The 19,399-nt window shown below is 43.1% G+C and overlaps 2 protein-coding genes across 4 annotated transcripts in view; both read right to left on the minus strand.

Moving 5' to 3' along the window:
• The window catches only part of CNOT3 (CCR4-NOT transcription complex subunit 3), a 28,378-nt gene extending 25,749 nt beyond the window's left edge, over positions 1 to 2,629 (minus strand). Inside the window, exons 1-2 of one of the 2 annotated variants that reach the window (XM_072976763.2) lie at positions 2,501 to 2,613; positions 1,849 to 1,947 (exon numbers count right to left, since the gene is read on the minus strand). The gene's annotated coding sequence lies outside the window, so the exon portion shown is untranslated. Of the gene's footprint in view, positions 1 to 1,848; positions 1,948 to 2,500 lie in introns of both variants that reach the window. The other variant, XM_020798983.3, reaches the window with a different exon arrangement.
• A 3,701-nt stretch (positions 2,630 to 6,330) lies between these two features.
• PRPF31 (pre-mRNA processing factor 31) lies at positions 6,331 to 19,192 on the minus strand. 2 transcript variants are annotated; one of them, XM_078377059.1, is made up of 15 exons: positions 19,067 to 19,192; positions 18,430 to 18,559; positions 17,496 to 17,680; positions 16,514 to 16,574; positions 16,212 to 16,295; positions 15,744 to 15,841; positions 14,817 to 14,923; positions 12,017 to 12,186; positions 11,354 to 11,511; positions 11,164 to 11,253; positions 10,506 to 10,633; positions 10,012 to 10,084; positions 9,168 to 9,296; positions 8,398 to 8,496; positions 6,331 to 7,766 (listed from the first exon to the last, which is right to left on the minus strand). In XM_078377059.1, exons 3-15 carry the CDS (start codon positions 17,667 to 17,669, stop codon positions 7,638 to 7,640), a joined length of 1,500 nt encoding a protein of 499 aa, XP_078233185.1. In that variant the 5' UTR covers positions 17,670 to 17,680; positions 18,430 to 18,559; positions 19,067 to 19,192; the 3' UTR covers positions 6,331 to 7,637. The 2 variants fall into 2 exon arrangements, with proteins under 2 accessions (XP_078233185.1, XP_078233186.1); XM_078377060.1 differs by lacking the exon at positions 19,067 to 19,192 and having other exon boundaries at positions 18,429 to 18,559.
• Between the last annotated feature and the right edge of the window lie 207 nt (positions 19,193 to 19,399).

Genomic DNA, 19,399 nt, shown 5'->3' on the forward strand with positions numbered 1-19,399 from the left:
GAACAAAAAAAAAAATGCTTCCCCATCACAAGTGACATCACAAGATTAATGGCATTTGAACAGCTAGTTTCCACACTAAAGTCACAAACGCAGCTGACAAACTGCCTGGGAGAAAAATGCCATTCTCCCCCATTATAGCTTGAATGTTGGGAAAATATTGTTTTCCTGACATCTGTATCACGAGCTTTGATAACATAACCATCTGGAAAACCATCTACCAATCACCCAGTGCAATACCGCCATCAAACCATCAACCAATATTCTTTCCCCCACTCCCAATATTTAGGTATAATTGCTATTAAGTTATCACAATTTCAGGTGGTCCTTGCAATCTGGGAATTCATATTCCACCCCGGCTGCGATGTCAGGCAAGCCAGCACGCCAGATTCCATTCCTGACCTCTACACTCATACGATCAAATCTGATGAAGCTGCCTTCTAACAAATCTTGACAACTAATTTACCTGGCTCAGTATCAGAAAAAGTTACTTTTGAGGACAACTCACAATGCTACTCTCATTATTCTCCCAAAAGTTGGTATTTCTTAGCCAGGTACCAAAGAGCCTACAAAAGTCTTACTCATTCTGAGTGTCTCTTCATGTTTCAGTACACAACTCTCATAAGCCTTTCCAGCAGAGTAAGGTGGTCGTGAGTGATGGGTATCATAGCCAAAATATGTGGAGAAATTCAGATCAGGGAAGACTTCTTTAACCAATTGGCACTCAGCTGTGGGCTTCATGACCTTCATCATCACCCATTTCCATATTCTACTATCATCAGATTTGGTATATGGCACTGTGTATATGGACCTTCTCTGCAGTAGCACCTAGGATATAGATCTTGCTTTCTCAAGAGATCCAGTAATCTCTAGGATGCTTCAGTGCCACCTAAAGACTTCCTGAAAAAAAAAATCAACAGGTCCTACAGGAATAAGATGTGCTTTTTAAACCCCTTGGTTTCTTCCTTTGTTTATTCATGTTATTTATTAGATAATGTGCTTATTTTATAACTTTTCAGTTGTGAGATGCTTACAACTTTTCATTTGAACAGAAAAAAACAAGCTACCAACTTAAGAATAAATGTATAAAATGAATACATTTATTCTCCATCACTTTACTACAAGGTTCAAATTAACTGAGGCCCAGTGTCTGACGAATAATCAAGTCACGCAACAGCATCACTACTAACTATATGGTGAAATACATTTTTCAGATTCCTGGGATAAAGTTCCTTACTTTTAAGCACTGTCCCTGGAACAAGAACATGGAAAGGAGGGAAAAAAGCTGAGCTCACTGGGTCATCTTATGAATTGTTAAGCAACTGGTTTGCCAGACAGTTGGGTTAATCTTGATGTTTCCCCCAACAGAACTGCTGTGCTTAGTATAGACTGCCAATCACTCTCTATATTATCATTCAAGCCTGTGTATATATTCCTGTAGCATAAGAGAAATATATTAAGTTGGCATTGCACATACCACTCTCATCATTCTGCATCTTAGGAATTTCAGCTTTAAAAGGGAAGGGACACAAAAGGAGTTTGCAGCCCCTAAGGCTGTGAAACGTATGGCAATGGCTGTTGAAACCTATTAACCAGGAGGCCTTTTCTTAGACAAGAGGATGCAGCACACCTCTGAATAACTCCTTGTCAAGCAAAACAAAATTTGTTAGTGGAAAGAAGGAAATAAAGCAATATGTGCAACTTTGCACTGCACTGGTTAGACATCCAGCTACCTATGCATTTTCTCAATAATGCAAGTTCTTACGATTCTGAAACTACTTATGCCTGGAGAGGACCTCATCCTGACAATCTGAACAGGTCCTCCACCCCAATCTTTTAACCACTGCCTACCTCATTGGGGCAGAATTCCTAGAGACCTCTGCCTGCACCACAGACATACATATGCATGTATGTCCATCATACACCCACATATATGTTGTCCCGGCCATGCTGTGTATAGAAAACATACTGTTAATTGTTTGCAGTTTAATTTCTTCTAATTTAAACAAACTGTCTCATCACCACTACTCTATCTAAAGGGAGCCCCACAACATCCCAAACAAAGGTGGCACGTGTAAGTCTCTTAAGGAATCACAAGATAGGCAACCCTTTTCCCTGCCACAGAGCAGCCCATGCAGGAGAGACCCGAACCCACATCCCGCCATGCCATAGGCCGCTCCTGCATCCCACTCCTTTGGCCCATGAGGGCCCCACATCCTAGAGATGCAAATCCCATCTATGGAGCCACCCCATCCCTTCTCCACAGGCCTTCTTGAGGTTCACCAGGGATCACCACCTCAAGAAACGTCCAGGCCCTCACAAAGGCCCTTTCCTGCTCCAGACCCCAGAGACGAGACCTACCACCACCTCCTTGCCCTACACAACACCCACACCTAGAGAGACCCCCCTTCTAGACCCCATTGGCCACGCCCCCAACCGAACCCCCTAAGGTAATTATAGGCCCCGCCCCCAACCTAGGCCCCACCCCTCCTCGCTCTCTCACCGGCGGCTCCGGGTCTCCGGGTCTCAATCTCTCTCTTTCTCTCTCTCTCTCTCTTTCCCTCTCCCTCTCTCTCTCCCTCTCCCCCCTCTCTCGGGCGCCGCGGCATCCAAGATGGCGGCAGCCTCCCCCCTCTCTTTAGTCCAAACCGCCTCCCGATGAAGTTCATTGGTTTAAGCTCCCGCCCCTCAGGACGCTCGCCATTTCTATTGGGGGATGAGCAAAGGGCTGGCAGAGGGAAATAGAGGCGGGACGACGCGGGCCACCAGCAGCTGTCATTTACATCATTGCGTGGGATTTATTTGTCAAGACGAGCTGTCAGTCCAAGGATTAGGTTATACTCATTGGCTGAGACCGCGGAGATGTCTTCTCCGTGGCCACGCCTACCACTCCGTGAAAAACAAGCTGAGGGGGGCGGGCCTTGCGTCTTCGCTGATTGCCTGATGGACAACGAAAACGTCCCTCCAATTTTACTCTTCGATCATTGGCTTTTCCTTTCCTCGTGAGCACGAAACGAATAATTGGATGACGAGGCCGCCACTCAATCTAATGCTCTTGCTGTTTGGCTGCTCCCCTTAAAATAAGCGTCAGCACCGTTTTACTTCTCGGCCGTGTTTCTCCATTGGCTCTGGAGAAGCGAGCGTGCGCCTGTTGTCCTCTCATTGGAGAGCTGTAGCAAGACGCTCCCCCCTGCGGGCTTCGCATTGGCCAACCGTTTTCGAGGCGCTTCCAGGGAAAGGAGCACGGATCGGGGCGTGAGAAGAGCCTGGGGCTGAATCTTATTGGGGCAGGTAGCCTGTCATTTAAAATCACGACAGCCTGTAATATCGGTGGGCATGACCTCACGGCCAGGTAGATCGGGAGGGAACGCCTGAGTGTTCCTGTTCGCGCTCCTCCTGGGTGCCACTTATCGCGCCTGCGCTCCTCTCAGGCCTCCTGCGATGAATTAGGGCCCAGGGCACGCGCCGGCATTACCTCAGGAACGCTCTTATTAACGAATGAATGTGTTTGTGGGGCTCCCTCCCTGCCGCATTTACAAATTCCACCGTGTACAGAAATACTGTATATGTGAAGAGGCATCTTTTATTAGAGCAGCTTTATGCCGGCTGAAAAGAGCAAACGATTTTCTTTCATATTTTCAAAGACATGCAGGGCGGATTTCTGAGATACTCACACCAGTGAAGGGGGAGAGAGAGAGAGAAATACAAGGGCACTGAAAAAGACACGTCTCTTGCTATTTTTCTCAATTCTCTGAGTGCTTAGATGAAGCTGGATCTTCATAGCATGAACTTAAGTCTAGTTTTGTCTGCATGCCTTTGGTGGGACTACACCGACCCCCCTCCATTTAATGTGAGGAAAGTCCAGCGGTCTGTGCCCAAACTGGCCAACCAGGAGGCTTCCGGGAGACTTGTAAGCAAGGAATGGACACACCACCAGTTCCCTAAAGCAGTGGTCCCCAACCTTGGCCCTCCAGATGTTTTTGGACTTCAACTCCCAGAAATCCTGGCCAGTAGAGGTGGTGGTGAAGGCTTCTGGGAGTTGTAGTACAAGAACATCTGGAGGCCCAAGGTTGGGGACCAATGCCCTAAAGGATAGTTCCTCTGGCACTGGAGGTAAAACAGCGATCAGAATTAGTACCTGTTGGTCCTAGCTGTCACTGTTTATCAAGTGCTTCTTTAAAGGGGCCTAGGTTGGCAACCGTTGCTGCACCTTGAGACAGTAAATTTCTATTCTAAAATGCTGGATAGCTCAGTGACTTAGATACTGAGTATCTGGTTGGGAGTTTGATTCCCAACTGTGCCTCTTCGACAGGGGCTGGACTTCATGATTCATGGGGTCCCTTTCAGCTCTGCAGTTCTGAGATGACAGCAGAATACTTTAATAAGCTCATGGGTACTACAGAATACCGCCTTTTCCACTGCTGCCACACTCTGGCAGTTTCACTGGCAACTCAAGCCCTACCAGCAAATAGGGACCCTTTTTGTCCTGCCCCATACATCACTTTGCCCTTGTGATGAAAAGCCGTGTTCCCACTATATAACCTGTTACCCTCATCACTGCCTTGCTTTATACATGTTTGAGCCAATATTATCAGCAACCCTGCCCCACATCCCCGCCTCTAGGACCTAGAACCAAGATAATTAATGAACACGTTTGGAAAGCTGTTGTCCCGTTACACATCCATCAACTGATCAACACCACAGTGACTTGTTATTTTCACCTATGATTGCTTAGTTGATTCAGGTGCAATTGGTAAGCAAAGCTTTTAGAAAGCCTAACTATGTAACGCCAATTAAGTTGGGATTCAGAGAACATATTTAGGAAAGAACACTATAGCTAATAGGATGCAAGTTAGTTGTGACATATTCCTATTAACATCTACTGAACACTATAATTGTTTAAATAATTGTAAGGATGGTTGTTGTGGGTTTTTCGGGCTCTTTGGCCATGTTCTGAAGGTTGTTTTTCCTAACGTTTCGCCAGTCTCTGTGGCTGGCATCTTCAGAGGACAGCAACCTGTAGGGACCATAACAGGCTTCAAAATGACCCCAGGATCATTTAACAATTCAAAAGAGTTACCATTGTGAAACAGGACTTGCTTTTGTAAAAGCTATGTTGCTTCTTCAGCAAAATAGCATGCTGCTTATATGCTGTCCCACAGTGCTTAAAGCACTCTGGGCCTTTAAAAATTTAATTATGCAGGCTACATATTGCCCCCTTCCCCCAAGCAAGCTGGGTTCTCAGTTTACCAACCTTGCAAGGATGGGAGGCTGGATCAACCTGGGATTAAACCTGAGTTATGAGCAAAGTTTTGGCTGCACTGCTGTAGTTTAACAATTGTGCCATGAGGCTCTTATTCACTACTAATTGAATTATAGTATCTTATGTTTCCAAGCAGTTTACAGATGCTACATTTTATTTTACTATATGATTTTCATCTTTCTGTATGACACTCCAGCTCTTTCCATTTACCTGGTATGTATGCCAATTTAAGAGACAAAGTGTTTTAGCAGTAACGTAGACTTGAAATTGCTAATCTAGAAGTACTTTGACAGATACCATTCAGAACTGGAAATGTTTAATTTAGAATCTCAACTTGTGCCCATTTCTACTCTTCAGTTCTTCATGCTCCATTTTGGCATATCTTTACCTTCTTTGTCAGCTTCTTACTCAGCACCTACCTCCCTGGCTAGCTTCTAGCTTTTGATGTGTTTAAATAATTTGTTAGTTGTGGGTCCTGATGTTTTTTACTGTTTTATTTTTCCACCCCTTATAGGCCTGCTTGAATTTTTCTAACACTGTATGTTCCCCTTTGCTCTCATTTAGGCAAGACTTTAATGTTCTTGCCTTTGATACATCCCCATACAGCTTATTAAAGTATTCTGCTATCATCTTCAGGTGGGTGGCACCTTTCATGTTTTCAAAAGGGGAACAGCTTAAGTGTGAAAAATCTGACCTACAGTCCATTTCTTCACTATCTTTTCCCAAGCAGACCGTAGTGGCCGACAAAGTAATATAAACACATGCTTTATGGTCATAGGGTAGGTCTGCCATTATTTCAGCTCTGGACTGTCATGTTATATAAACACATTTGATTAAAAATTCATTTAAAATAAAAAGGTGACTTTAAAAAGAATTGCATGCTCTATACCCAAAAGAGGAAGGTCAAGCCCTGTCTAGAAAACAAAATGGTAAGGAGTGTATGCAAGGGCATACAGTAAGTTCCACGTTGTAACTCTATAAGAGACTCCTAAGCCAAGAAATATGCAGAATTTCTTGACAGACATTTCCAATTCGCCTCTCCACAATAAAAAACCCCTAGATTATACATATGAGGTACAATGAAATTATATTTCCCTCAAAATTTACAACTTAAATACGCAGGTTTCAGCTGTTGAAATACACTTTACAAAAAAAATAACAACCACTACCCACCACTCAGCAATGGGCTGGTGGCTCTTTGTTTTTGTATTCGTTAGGAAGTTTTACCTTTCTAGCTTAGGCAGCAGAAAGTCAAGCCCTCTACCTATAGCTGAGGCCAGGATTAATTTACACTCAATCAATCCTTATTCCTAAACCCCACCCGTCCCTGCTAATATACACCCTTGGTCATGCTTGCACAAATACAGACACAGCATTTTACTCAGGGAGTACTGTATATCACATTTTTGTTGTTCCACTATTCTCTTACATAGGAAAAAGTTTGTCATATTTTAATATCTGCACTTCTTATCACATTAAAAACTCTCAGACACACCTGAAAGTAAGACACACAGGAGGGAAAAACCCTTTGTTCTCCTCGGCAGCCTTCAGTTTTTCATTGAGAAATGGAATTCAGTTTATCTTCAATATCCCCGCTCTTCTAAAACTGTCACTCGCCACTTTTCCATACAAGGGCATTACAGTTCTCCACATGTTCAAACGATTCCCTTCCCATGAATATCATCAAGTACAAAACATTCCAAAATTTCAGTTTCCCTGGCTTCTCTTTGAAATGGGGCCACGTAGAGGAGGCCATCATTCCAGGCTTTTCACTCTTCATCTGTAAGCATTAGCTGGTTGCTGATGGAGTCTGCAGTTCAACGTAGCACAAAGGGTCGGGATGCCTGTACTGTTTACTGCTGGAATTTATCTTGGCTCACCATAACCTGACACAACAGTCCTAAACTAACAGGGGGAAAGTACAGCACTCAGGTGCTATCTGAAAGCATTTCTTATATCTACAGATATTTTTTGTACCAACTTGCTTTAACTTATCTAACAGTAGGAAGTAATACAAATAATGATCCAGAAGGATGGTATAGATGTCACAATTAATTCAAATGAAAGAGTCCATGCCATGAAATAGCTTGCAACTGAACTAATCTGATTTTGAATGATGTGTGTTCTGGGAGAAAACCATACGTTTTTGTGTTGGGCAGTTGCACACACAGAGAGAGAACACAGGAGGCTCCAGATCATATACTGCTCAAGGAAACAAAAATGATACCATTTAAATCCAGGAAAGAGCCAGAGTACCGTTCTGAAAGGTCACACTGTCTTTGGAACTCTAATGAAAGGTCTCTCTCCCTGCATTTGATGTGTGTGGTTCCAGCCATTCAAATGAAAAGATGCTGCATCCATGGCAAGGAAAGGGATGCTATGAGGTGGACATGATGCCACTCTTCTCACTCTTCACTTTTAAGAATTCAGCCATACTGGAGAAATACTTCTGGTTGGCTTCAGCTACCTTCTTCTCAGCTGCCTGTGGATTCACAATCTCCAGACCCTGAAAATGGGGAAATGAAGGGTGAGAGGGGTCAAACAGGAAATACATGAAGAAATCTTTTTGTGCCTTGAACATGGGAAAGATACTGAACTCTGGACTGCACACAGATTTCATGTCCACAATTAAGAATTTCCTGGCTACAACTCAGAATAAGGCATTTCCATGTGCAACTTGCACTCCCTATCAAAAACTCCAAGCAGAACATGGGGGAGGGGGATTTAATTGCTTCCTATGCTACATCCTGGATCAAATGATATCTTGAGCAATGTTAGATTAACAACCAAAACAGTATGCATTGTAACATTATAAACCCTAGGTTCTAAAACCTTTGTATTAAGTTTTTTCCCTTACCATTGGGGGGGGGGGACACCCAGCTGACTTCTCAGTTTCCTTGCAAAACAAACATTATACACAAACACCAAATTTAATGTGTGCACGCCTATACAATCTACCAGAATTCTAAGAAGCCTCTATACCCAGTTGTTTGTAAGCTCCTTCACCTTTAAGAAATCAATTCCAGTAGCAGTTACTCTATCCTGCAAAGCAAGCCACCTGTGATATTGAAGTTTATCTTCTCCTATCTGAGACTAATCAAAAGCAACAAAATATGTTAACCAAGACATGGCCTTACCTGCAGCGGAGTGAAGGCCACACTAGATGCAGTGCCTGAGGAGCGGTCCCGGATGGTTGATTTCCCTCCATACACCATGCTTTGCTTCTGGAGTGTGCGCTGGTAGGAAAGACATATGCAAAATGCAGGCATTAGAGCTCAGGTAAAGAAAGCAGGAGAGAGATTAATGTGATGCTAAAATACGGAAAGAAGGCCAGTCTAAGTTGGGGGGGGAGGATGGAATGGGTTAAACTGCTTGAGGGGTCATCCAATATAGTTGTAACTTCCCCTAGTAGATGTTCAAAAACATTTAATGTCATCAAGTATCCCACCATCTCTGGATCCTGGAAGCTCTAGTTGCTGCAGTACATCCTGTTTCCTGTAACAAGCACACAGAGTGTACCTATATTCACCTCAAAGAAAAACCCTTTGTAAAAATCAAATTAAAGCTGACTTTCTACTATCCTAAACCCAAGAGTGAGCAATTTTATTAAAGAAGGTGGCTCTAAACCTCTGGAGGCCACAGCGGTCTTCAAGCATTGTCCCATGTAAAATATAAAGGTACTGGCAGAATTTGTAAGAGCTCCTGAGCAAGAGTGGGAGGCAACACTGTACATGATACCATGCCATATCAATAAAATGCTTAGCTTTCCCAAACCCATTAGAACCCATGGAGAATAACCAGGGCCCACATGTTTAGGGACCTTGTGAGAAGCTACTGTTCCATCCAGAAGACAAAAAAGAGCAAAATCTGTAGGTCCAGCACAACCACAGAACCCCCACTTTCTAACCTGCAGTGTCTTTGAGATGCGTGCCTTCGTGGCCTCGTTGACTTGTGTCTGTCGGACACGGCCACTGCCCGATTTGCCCAGGTGGCCCAGACTGAACCCAAGGTCTTCTTGATAAGCATCCTCTTCAATCTAGAAAAGGAAGGGAGGTGCAAAGAGGAAAAAAAAGATCAAGTTCAGCATTGTTAGTATCAAGACAAAGAACTTACTAGGATAATATGAATGGTTTTGCCAGTGATTCAATGAAGGATAAGGATGCTGCTTTATCAATCCCCCTTTCTGTTCAAATCTGCAGATGTCCCCATGACTTAATTTTGCATGAAAATGGCTAAAACTACTACCATGGAGTGAGATGAGACTCCCCAAAGCTGTCTCGTTTGGGTCAAAGGCAAGCTCATAAACCTAGGAGAGAGGGGACTGCACACAGCATGTAATAGTCATTCAAAGCAGCAGTGGTGCAGCAAATTATCTGCTCACTGCATCAGCCTTCATAAGGTCACTTCAAAGTCTGGTGTAACTTCTCCTCATACTTCCATGCAAGAAGAACTGTAATTCCCTTATAATTGCACATCACAGTCAAAAACACTTGCCTTTTATTGCCCTTAACTCTAGTGGACAAAGAGCTTCTATGAACATGAGCCTACGTTACCTCTGAATGCTTTTTTTTTACCCTTCCTGTGTAATATGTGAGATACCTGGGGATCCTCACCTGCCCCATCATACCAATTAAAAGAATGAGTTTGGGGAACAGATTCCAGAAATCTTGGTTTCTATTTCTGTTCTTTGCATAGATTATTCAACCATTTATTCCCAAAAGCTAAGAGAAATCCTGTAAAAGATTCCATACCTCCCCAAAACTCATCCGGTTTGCCTGCTTCCGAATTTCTGTTAGGCCAAGGCGCTCCTTCATCTTACGATATCTAAAGGAAAAAAACCAAAGAGTTTTAAACACCAACAGAAAAATACCAAAAACCTAATGACTGGGGACCAGGAATCAGAATGTCAGCAGATTCAGCTGGGGAAAGAATACCAGTTCACTGATAACATATAAAGAAAGATACTTGATCTTTGTGAATACCAGCATCAACTAACCTGGTTTGTGCCTTCCAAACTAATATGGAGAGTGGAACCTAGTTCCTAAGTGTTCTGATGCAATCCCTACTCAGAAAATCTATAATGTATGCCTTGAAAGGTGTGTATTTAAAAACTACTTCTCCTGTCTTGTTTATAGAGAAGAACAGATTTGGAACAATAAAATGCATTACTGTATATCATTAAAATTAAATCTTAACATGTATTTTAAACTTAGCATGTATGCAGTATTTGTTTTTATTACCATACCTGCGGCCTCCTCGCTTTTTCCTTTGACCATCCAAAGGTGCTGGCAGTGGTTTCACTTGTTTGACTGGAGGTGGTTCCTGCCATTTATCAAACTTCCGCTCAATCTCTTCCTTAAGGTCATAACCAACCTAGGATGTTAACAGGAGAAATAAGAGTTTTATGGTTAGCAGCAAAGACAGACAACTCGATTTAGCCCCGCAGATATAGATAGACAGATAGACAGACACAGATAGTTTAAAACTATACAGTGGGGTCTCTACTTAAGAACTTAATCCGTATTGGAAGGTGGTTCTCAAGTTGAAAAGTTCTTATGCTGAATCTGCATTTCCCACAGGAATGCATTGAAAACCATTTAATCCGTATCTGCTCTTTTCCGTCCATAGAAACTACGTAGTTTATATATAGTTTAAATTATTTTTCTGAATTCTTAGAGGGAAATGGCTGAACTAGACTCTACGTCTCTAGTTCCCAGGTGCCAGTGCTGAGGAGGCTGTGTCATATGTACTGGCATATTATGCTGTACTGACTATGTAATATGTACTTGCCAAGACATTCAGTCTTCTACAATTTCTCATAGAGAACATCAAAGAGCTACAAACTTCCCCACTCCCAGCTCCAACCCAGTGTACTAAAACCTTTGTCCTGGACCCCTTCTCACCTTCCCTTCCGAGCTCTCATGGAAGCTATCCACTCGTGCTGCCAGCGTGCATTTTGCTGCCACCAACCGAGCTGCTTTTCTCCGCAGATCCTGCAAGAACAGAAATTTAAAAATTGTTCGTTGCTGTTAGGAAGGTGATGGCCCAACATATTACTCATGCAGGGAAAAGAACTGAAGACTTCTGCCATACCGGAGGCAACGACTGCACAATATCACTGTGGTAGATATAGCCAGTATGGGGCAGCACTGAAGTGCTGGAAAAGCCAGACAGCGTCTTCCTCTGTGCCCCCAGAAGCATGATGTTACAGGCCGGCATCTTTGAGAGGTTTGTGAGGCCACCAGCAATGCCTGGGTAAGAAAAGACAATGCAGAGTCAATACAGCATAATATTCCAGGCAGTTCAGGCTTTTTGATTAGCCAGTCCTTGGCATCTCAGCCAAAATTTGCCAGCTAAAATTTGCAGCTGAGACCCTTGCCCTGGGGACAGGCACCTGTAAATTCATAAGGAGGTCTACTGGTTAATTCCCGACAGTGGACCTACAACAAAACCAATCAGTGATTAATAATACAGCCAGCAAAGCTAAAAGGAGCATTAATTTGAACATATGCTTCGTGCTTTCCTTCTAGAAAAATGGATTGCAAAAATAATTTCCCACCGCATATGATCCCCACTGGGACAAACTTGATGTTCCACCCTTTCACACAGAGAATGCGTGCACACGCACACATATCAAAGCCTAGATGACCCTTTCTTCCAATGATCAACTAGTAGAGCTCCAAGTTTCCCTATCCCAGTACACAAGGAGACCTCTTCTAGTACGCAAAATCCAGAAATCTCCGGGGAGTGTCTCACCCATAATCTTAGCAGCCGTAGAGGCCCCCACAATGATGGACAGGTTGGGGGCAATGAAGGACATGCGGGACTCCACATATTCATAAATGCGGTGCTTGGACTGGTTCAACTCCAGGGCCATGTCACAGGCCTCCTCAATGCGCTCCAGTTCTTCCTCTGTTAACTGCTGCCTGTAACAAAGTAAAGACCATAATGGAGGCCTAGCCACTAGGTCATCATGCTACAATTTACAGTTTCCCTACTTAAACCAAACACACAGACCTCCAAAACTAGAACAGCTTATGAGTACATATTTGATAACTACTTAACAATGTGGTAAAAATGAGAAGCAAAAATGAGAAGAAATATAGACTAAATCTTGTGAACCACCCAGACTGTTTGCACTAATGGGGTGCTACACAAATTGAAATAACAATATAGGAATATGACAGATTTGTGTGTGTTTAGTCGTTTAGTCATGTCCGACTCTTCGTGACCCCATGGACCAGAGCACGCCAGGCCCTCCTGTCTTCTACTGCCTCCCGGAGTTGTGTCAGGTTCATGTTGGTTGCTTCGCAGACACTGTCCAGCCATCTCATCCTTGGTCATCCCCTTCTCCTCTTGCCATCACACCTTCCTAACATCAAGGTTTTTTCCAAGGACTCTTTTCTTCTCATGAGATGGCCAAAGTACTGGAGCCTCAGCTTCAGGATCTGTCCTTCCAGTGAGCACTCAGGGTTGATTTCCTTTAGAACTGATAGGTTTGTTCTCCTTGCAGTCCAGGGGATTCTCAAGAGCCTCCTCCAGCACCACAATTCAAAGGCATCAATTCTTCAGCGGTCTGCTTTCTTTATGGTCCAGCTCTCACTTCCATACATCACGACAGGAAAAACCATAGCTTTGACTATTCGGACTTTTGTTGGCAAGGTGATGTCTCTGCTTTTCAAGATGCTGTCAAGATTTGTCATCGCTTTCCTCCCAAGAAGAAGGCGCCTTTTAATTTCAGGGCTGCTGTCTCCATCTGAAGTAATCATGGAGCCCAGGAAGATAAAATTTGACACTGCCTCCATATCTTCCCCTTCTATTTCCCAGGAGGTGATGGGACCAGTGGCCATGATCTTAGTTTTTTTGATGTTGAGTTTCAGACCGTTTTTTGCACTCTCCTCTTTCACTCTCATTACAAGGTTCTTTAATTCCTCCTCACTTTCTGCCATCAGAGTGGTATCATCTGCATATCGGAGATTGTTGATATTTCTTCCGGCAATCTTAATTCCGGCTTGGGTTTCTTCCAGTCCAGCCTTCCGCATGATGTATTCTGCATATAAGTTAAATAAGCTGGGGGACAATATACAGCCTTGCCGTACTCCTTTCCCAATTTTGAACCACTCAGTTGTTCCATGACCAGTTCTAACTGTTGCTTCCTGTCCCACATATAGGTTTCTCAGGAGACAGATAAAGTGGTCAGGCACTCCCATTTCTTTAAGAACTTGCCATAGTTTGCTGTGGTCCACACAGTCAAAGGCTTTCGCATAGTCAATGAAGCAGAAGTAGATATTTTTCTGGAACTCTCTGGCTTTCTCCATAATCCAGCGCAAGTTAGCAATTTGGTCTCGAGTTCCTCTGCCTCTTCGGAATCCAGCTTGTACTTCTGTGAGTTCTCGGTCCACATACTGCTGAAGCCTACCTTGTAGGATTTTGAGCATAACCTTGCTAGCGTGCGAAATGAGTGCAATTGTACGGTAGTTGGAGCATTCTTTGGCACTGCCTTTCTTTGGGATTGGGATGTAGACTGATCTTTTCCAATCCTCTGGCCACTGTTGAGTTTTCCAAACTTGCTGGCATATTGAATGTAGCACCTTAACAGCATCATCTTTCAAGATTTTAAATAGTTCAACTGGAATGCCATCACCTCCACTGGCCTTGTTGTTAGCCAGGCTTTCTAAGGCCCACTTGACTTCGCTCTCCAGGATGTCTGGCTCAAGGTCAGCAACTACATTGTCTGGGTTGTCCAGGATATCCAAATCTTTCTGATATAATTCCTCTGTGTATTCTTGCCACCTCTTCTTGACGTCTTCTGCTTCTGTTAGGTCCCTCCCATTTTTGTCTTTTATCATGTTCATCTTTGCGCAAAATGTTCCTCTAATATGTCCAATTTTCCTGAACAGATCTCTGGTCTTTCCTTTTCTGTTATCTTCCTCTATTTCTTTGCATTGTTCAGATTTACAGATTGACAGATTTAGGGTTCAGATAATCAGAACTCAGATAGCAATTATCTGAATTAAGGATTCTTCTTTGGTTTTGAAACACACCTCCAGGCCTAGGAAAGCTAGGAATATTAAGTACAATTCCAAACAGCACATGACTCAGTTCTATTTTAACCCCATTTTTCAAATCCTGTCTACCATTCTCTTTAAACTAGCTAGTGATCTTGGGAAGACCACCCTGTAGCCAGAAAGTTACTGTACATACTCAAAATCTAGACTCCAAAATCTGCCTGCAGAACTAGATCATACTTCAAATTCTTTGAAGGGAAAACTGTTTGGATCAAGGGACAGGTCCACATATACAGCAGAAATAGTAGTCAAGTGTGTTATACTATCTCAGACTTCAGGAGGTTATGTATATATTTTATACTCTCTCTCTCTCACAACCATAGAACTGGTTCCCTCATCTGCAGTTTGGAATGGTTCATACTACCTACTTCAGAGGCATATGTAGATTTGACCTAGCATTTGCAGATTCCCTCTTCTGTTGTAGATCTCTCCTATCTCTCCTTTTAAAAAAAGCCCTTCCCTTTGCCCCTGCAGAGCGTCCAACTTACCCTTGGGTAGTAGATGCTGTAACACTGACCACCATGATTGTGGCGTTGGTAAGGATCTGCTGAAGGTTCTCATTGTTCTTGCATTTGTCCAAACTGTTGCCTAACTCCTGCAAGGGTTACACAATCTAATGTCACCTATCAAAGAAATGCTTACATATGGCTAGTTTTTTGTCAATGAGAAGTTTCATCCTTATCCGGGGAACTGTACAAAAGGCCAAGTCCCGCCCTTGCCAAAAATCATCAAGCTTGCTCAAGAGCTTGTTCTAATCTTCATCAGTGATTGTGACATCATCTCTCCAGCAAAATTAATACCTGACCTTTACTTCTAATTACAGTTCTCTCTTTTTTTGGAGCACAAAGCTTAAGAGCAACACACTCTGGTCAGTGGATGAGACCAGAGAGCAGAAGGCCAGTCAAAGGCTATGCCCCAATCTCCTGGGAGGAATTTGATTACAATACCTTAACCCTATCTATCTTTCTATATAGCTGTAACATCTGTAAAAGCTATAAATAACTAAAATACAGTGTCTGAATTTGCTTCTTCTCCCCCCTTGCCCTTTCCCACAATTTTTTTCCTTTTCTGCTGTGATTTTTTTTAAGAATGTAAGGCTGGAACTGTTTTATTATTTGCACATTTTACTATTTATATTCCATAAAGTACTCTGGAAGTTCTTTTGGTTTTAGAATGGCATAAAAATGTTCTAAATATATATCCAGTGTTCTCATTTTGACTTCCTTAAAGATAGGTTTTCAAAAACCATTCAGTGAACTTTGAAGCCAGATAAGTATTGGCATCCAACTTACCAGTATCCAAGCTCCAGATATATCTGTATTGCTGCACACATTTTGGTTCAAATTTGATTACACTAACTCTCAGTGCCAACTTAAGAACTTGGTTTTCAAATTTCAAGAAGCAAGAAACAATACCTTGACAGTCCGGATGTAATCCAGAGCATTGGGGACAAGAGATTCCAGTTCTGGAAATCGCTTGGAATATTTGTCTCGGATAAACTTGTGAATAATGTCTGGAGTAAAAAATACAAAGACAACAAATAGAAGGGAGCTGCAGCAGAGATAATCAGTACACTGAAGATAACCAAACCACACTTCCAGATATGCTGTAACTCAGAAAGTTTTCAAAGCTGTTGGGCTGCAATACAGGAATGGAAAACCTCAGCCACTCTAGATGCTTCTAAATGACTGCACTCACCATTCCTTACTATCAGCAAGGCTGCCTGGAGAATCAAGCAAATTGGTGTCCAACAACATCTGAGAGCCCCGAGTTCTCATCCTACCACCCTCACACCACAGAGCAGCTGATGGTCCATTGTTCCCACACCTTCCCTGGAGACTTCGCACTCAGATACCCAAACCAAGAATGACGTTTCTACTCACTCAGCTCATTCTCAATCTCCACAGTGAGGTTGTTGGCATCCACAATGACTCTGTACTCAGGTGCAGCCTCTACGGGGCCTAAAACTGGAAACAGAGGAAAAGTCAAAGTTGAACCCCATATGGACTATATAATGATGGTACAGGCAATGTATACTTTGCACAGTGCATAAACCTTGTTGTAGGTTCCATACTGCCCAAACCAGGCTGTCATTCAGTGGACTGTTGGGGCTCAAGAAGAGGCCATGTGGGTGCAAGCATATGATGTATTTCTAAACCAAATCAGAACATAAATGACTCAGTACCTTCAGATGCTTTGGGCTGTTTACTGATGTACTCTTCTATCTTCACCATGATTTCAGCAAACTGTACAAAATTAAGATAAATAATGTATAGAAATAATGTATTGTGGACAACATCCTTCAGGTCAGTCTCTCAGCCTACTTTACAAAGCCTGAAAGAGAAATGTCATACAGTGGAGCGCACCGTTTAATGACGAATCCACATAGCGATCTCTTTTTTGAGATCGCTAATGCGATCGCATTGCGATGTTTTAATGGTCAAAACATCGCATTGCGATGATCGGTAAGTGTTTCGCTTACCGATCTTCGCATTGCGATGTTTTTTTCAGCAGCTGATTGGCGGTTCCAAAATGGCCGCCGCAACCATTTTCACGCCCTGCCCTCGCTTACCGAGGGCACGAAAATGGCGGCGCTATGGAGGAACTTCGCTGAACGGTGAGTTTAGGAGCCACAGGAACGCATTAAACGAAGTTTAATGCGTTCCTATAGCTTTTTCCGTTCCGTATAGCGATGTTTACTCATAGCAACGATTAATCCGGAACGGACTAACATCGCTATGCGGGGCACCACTGTATTGCAGAGTAACCAGAATATAGGCTTAATCCTAATTTGGAATTTTATCCTAAAGTAACAATTCAAAAGCCAGCAAGCTACACAACAGTTTCAACTTTAGAACTGAAGAGCAAAAATATTCTGCTTCCACCAAGGTTGGTAAGAACCAGTCTACCTGAAATGCATTCTGCCATATTTTAATCCTTGGTGAAGTAACAAGTGAAGATACAGATGCTACAGTTTTTTATTTTAGTCAGGCTGCTTCATGATATTCTCACTGATACACTGTGGACTGTCTTGTGACATTATTGTTTGCTTCCCCATCTACAGTATCCAAATTGGTTACAGAGATTGCCATTACTTTGTACAGTACTTATTTCTAGAGCCTTATTAAACTGGTCTTTGCTACAGGTCAATCCTGTATTCCTCTCACCATTTTGCTGTCCCACAATTTGGCAATACTCTTGACTGAATCAGTTGTGAGATCCAGCTGCATCTCTTCCTGAACATCCTCAATAGGAGGCTCGTCTTCCTCATCTGCAAAGCTGCCATCCTCTTCTTCTGCAGCCTCCTCAAGGTCAGCCAAAAGTTCATCTGCTAAAGACATGATGGATCAAGCTGCAAAGAACACAGGATGAGAGAAAGAGAGAGACAAGCCTGAAACAACCAACATACCTATTCACAGCTGTATTTATTTGCCAATTCCCTCAGTACTGGGCTAGGATTCTAAACTCACTCCAGTACAACAAACCCCAAACTTCCCCAGAAGCCACACGGAACTCCTAGATGCCCAACAGCACAAGACCTCCAAATCACTGCACCCTTCAGTTCTAATTTCTCATTCCCCCTATTCCTGGACAGGAAGACATAATTCTGCCTATTGAAACCCATGGGAGGTAAGAAACCACTGCTTTGCCTCCAGCCTTCCACTGTATACAGCTCTCCTCCTCAACTTTTTAATGTTATGCAATTCTTTCCTTTCTCCACGAATCAAATAAACCCTCATTCAGATTTCACTATCATTCCACAGGAATCGTTCATTTCCAGGAATTATGTTGCTCTCCAAACTTCCAACCCCACCCACTTTGCTGCAGCCATTCAGTTAATATTTTCTGTACTTAGTTACCCTTTCTTTAAAAGGAAAAAAAACCACATCGCCTCAACGTATACTCTTCTCCCTCATGAGAAAGACTAAGATGTTGTTCCACCAGACTCGACACCCTCGGCTCCCCGCCTCCACCAGGAACATTTAAGCCAGATTCTCAACTCCTTTCTTCTCCAACCCTCACAGCAATCTCTGTCCAGCGGCTGCCTAAGGCTTCATTGCTCCCAAACCCAACGCGCCTCCATTTCTCGTTCATCCTTACCAGTACAGTAGCTCCTTCCACTTCTTCGCACCGTCGTCCAAACGAACACTACCTCCGTCCCACAGTAAATACGTCACGCGAGGCTTGGCGGTCTCTATATGTCGTCATCAAAAAGCGTCTTTCCACCAGGCTACGCTCGTGAAGTAGAGGAACAAAGAGACTATTTACGCAAAGCACTTACTTCCGGCTTCAAATCGCTGCCTAACACACAAACCTATGGTTTTCTTCCAAAACACACATCATTCAAAATCAGATTAGTTAAATTGCAAAATATTTCATGGCATGGACTCATTCACTTCAATTAACTGGTGACATCTACAACATCCTTCCGGATCATTATTTGTTCTATTTTGCTCTCATTTAGGCAAGACGTCAATGTTCTTGCTTCTGATACATCCCTGTGCCTTTTTTTTTCAAGATGTGCTTTTTTTTTCAATGCCCTTGTACTTCTCTTTCTCTCCCCCTTTACTGGTGTGAATAGCTCAGAAATCCGTCCTGCATGTCTTTGAAAATATGGAAGAAAATCGTTTGCTCTTTTCAGCTGGGATAAAGCTGAACAAAGCTGCTCTAATAAAAGATGCCTCTTCACATATATTTCTGTACACGGTGGAATTTGTAAATGCGGCATGTCACTTACTGCTCTAAGGGAGCCCCACAACTCATTCATTCATCAATAGGAGCAATGAAAAGCCAATGATCGAAGAGTAAAATTGGAGGGACGTTTTCGTTGTCCATCAGGCGATCCGCGAAGACGCAAGGACCGCCCCCTCAGCTCTTTTTTTCACCGTGTGGTAGGCGTGGCCACGGAGAAGACATCTCCGCAATCTCAGCCAATGAATATAACCGAATGCTTGGACGGACAGCTCGTCTTGACAAATAAATCCCAAGCAATAATGTAAATGACAGCTGCTAGTGGCCCGCGTCGTCCCGCCTCTATTTCCCTCTGCCAGCCCTTTCATCATCACCCAAT

This window comes from Pogona vitticeps, chromosome 6 (genome assembly GCF_051106095.1).
Source record: "Pogona vitticeps strain Pit_001003342236 chromosome 6, PviZW2.1, whole genome shotgun sequence".
Lineage (NCBI taxonomy): Eukaryota > Metazoa > Chordata > Lepidosauria > Squamata > Agamidae > Pogona > Pogona vitticeps.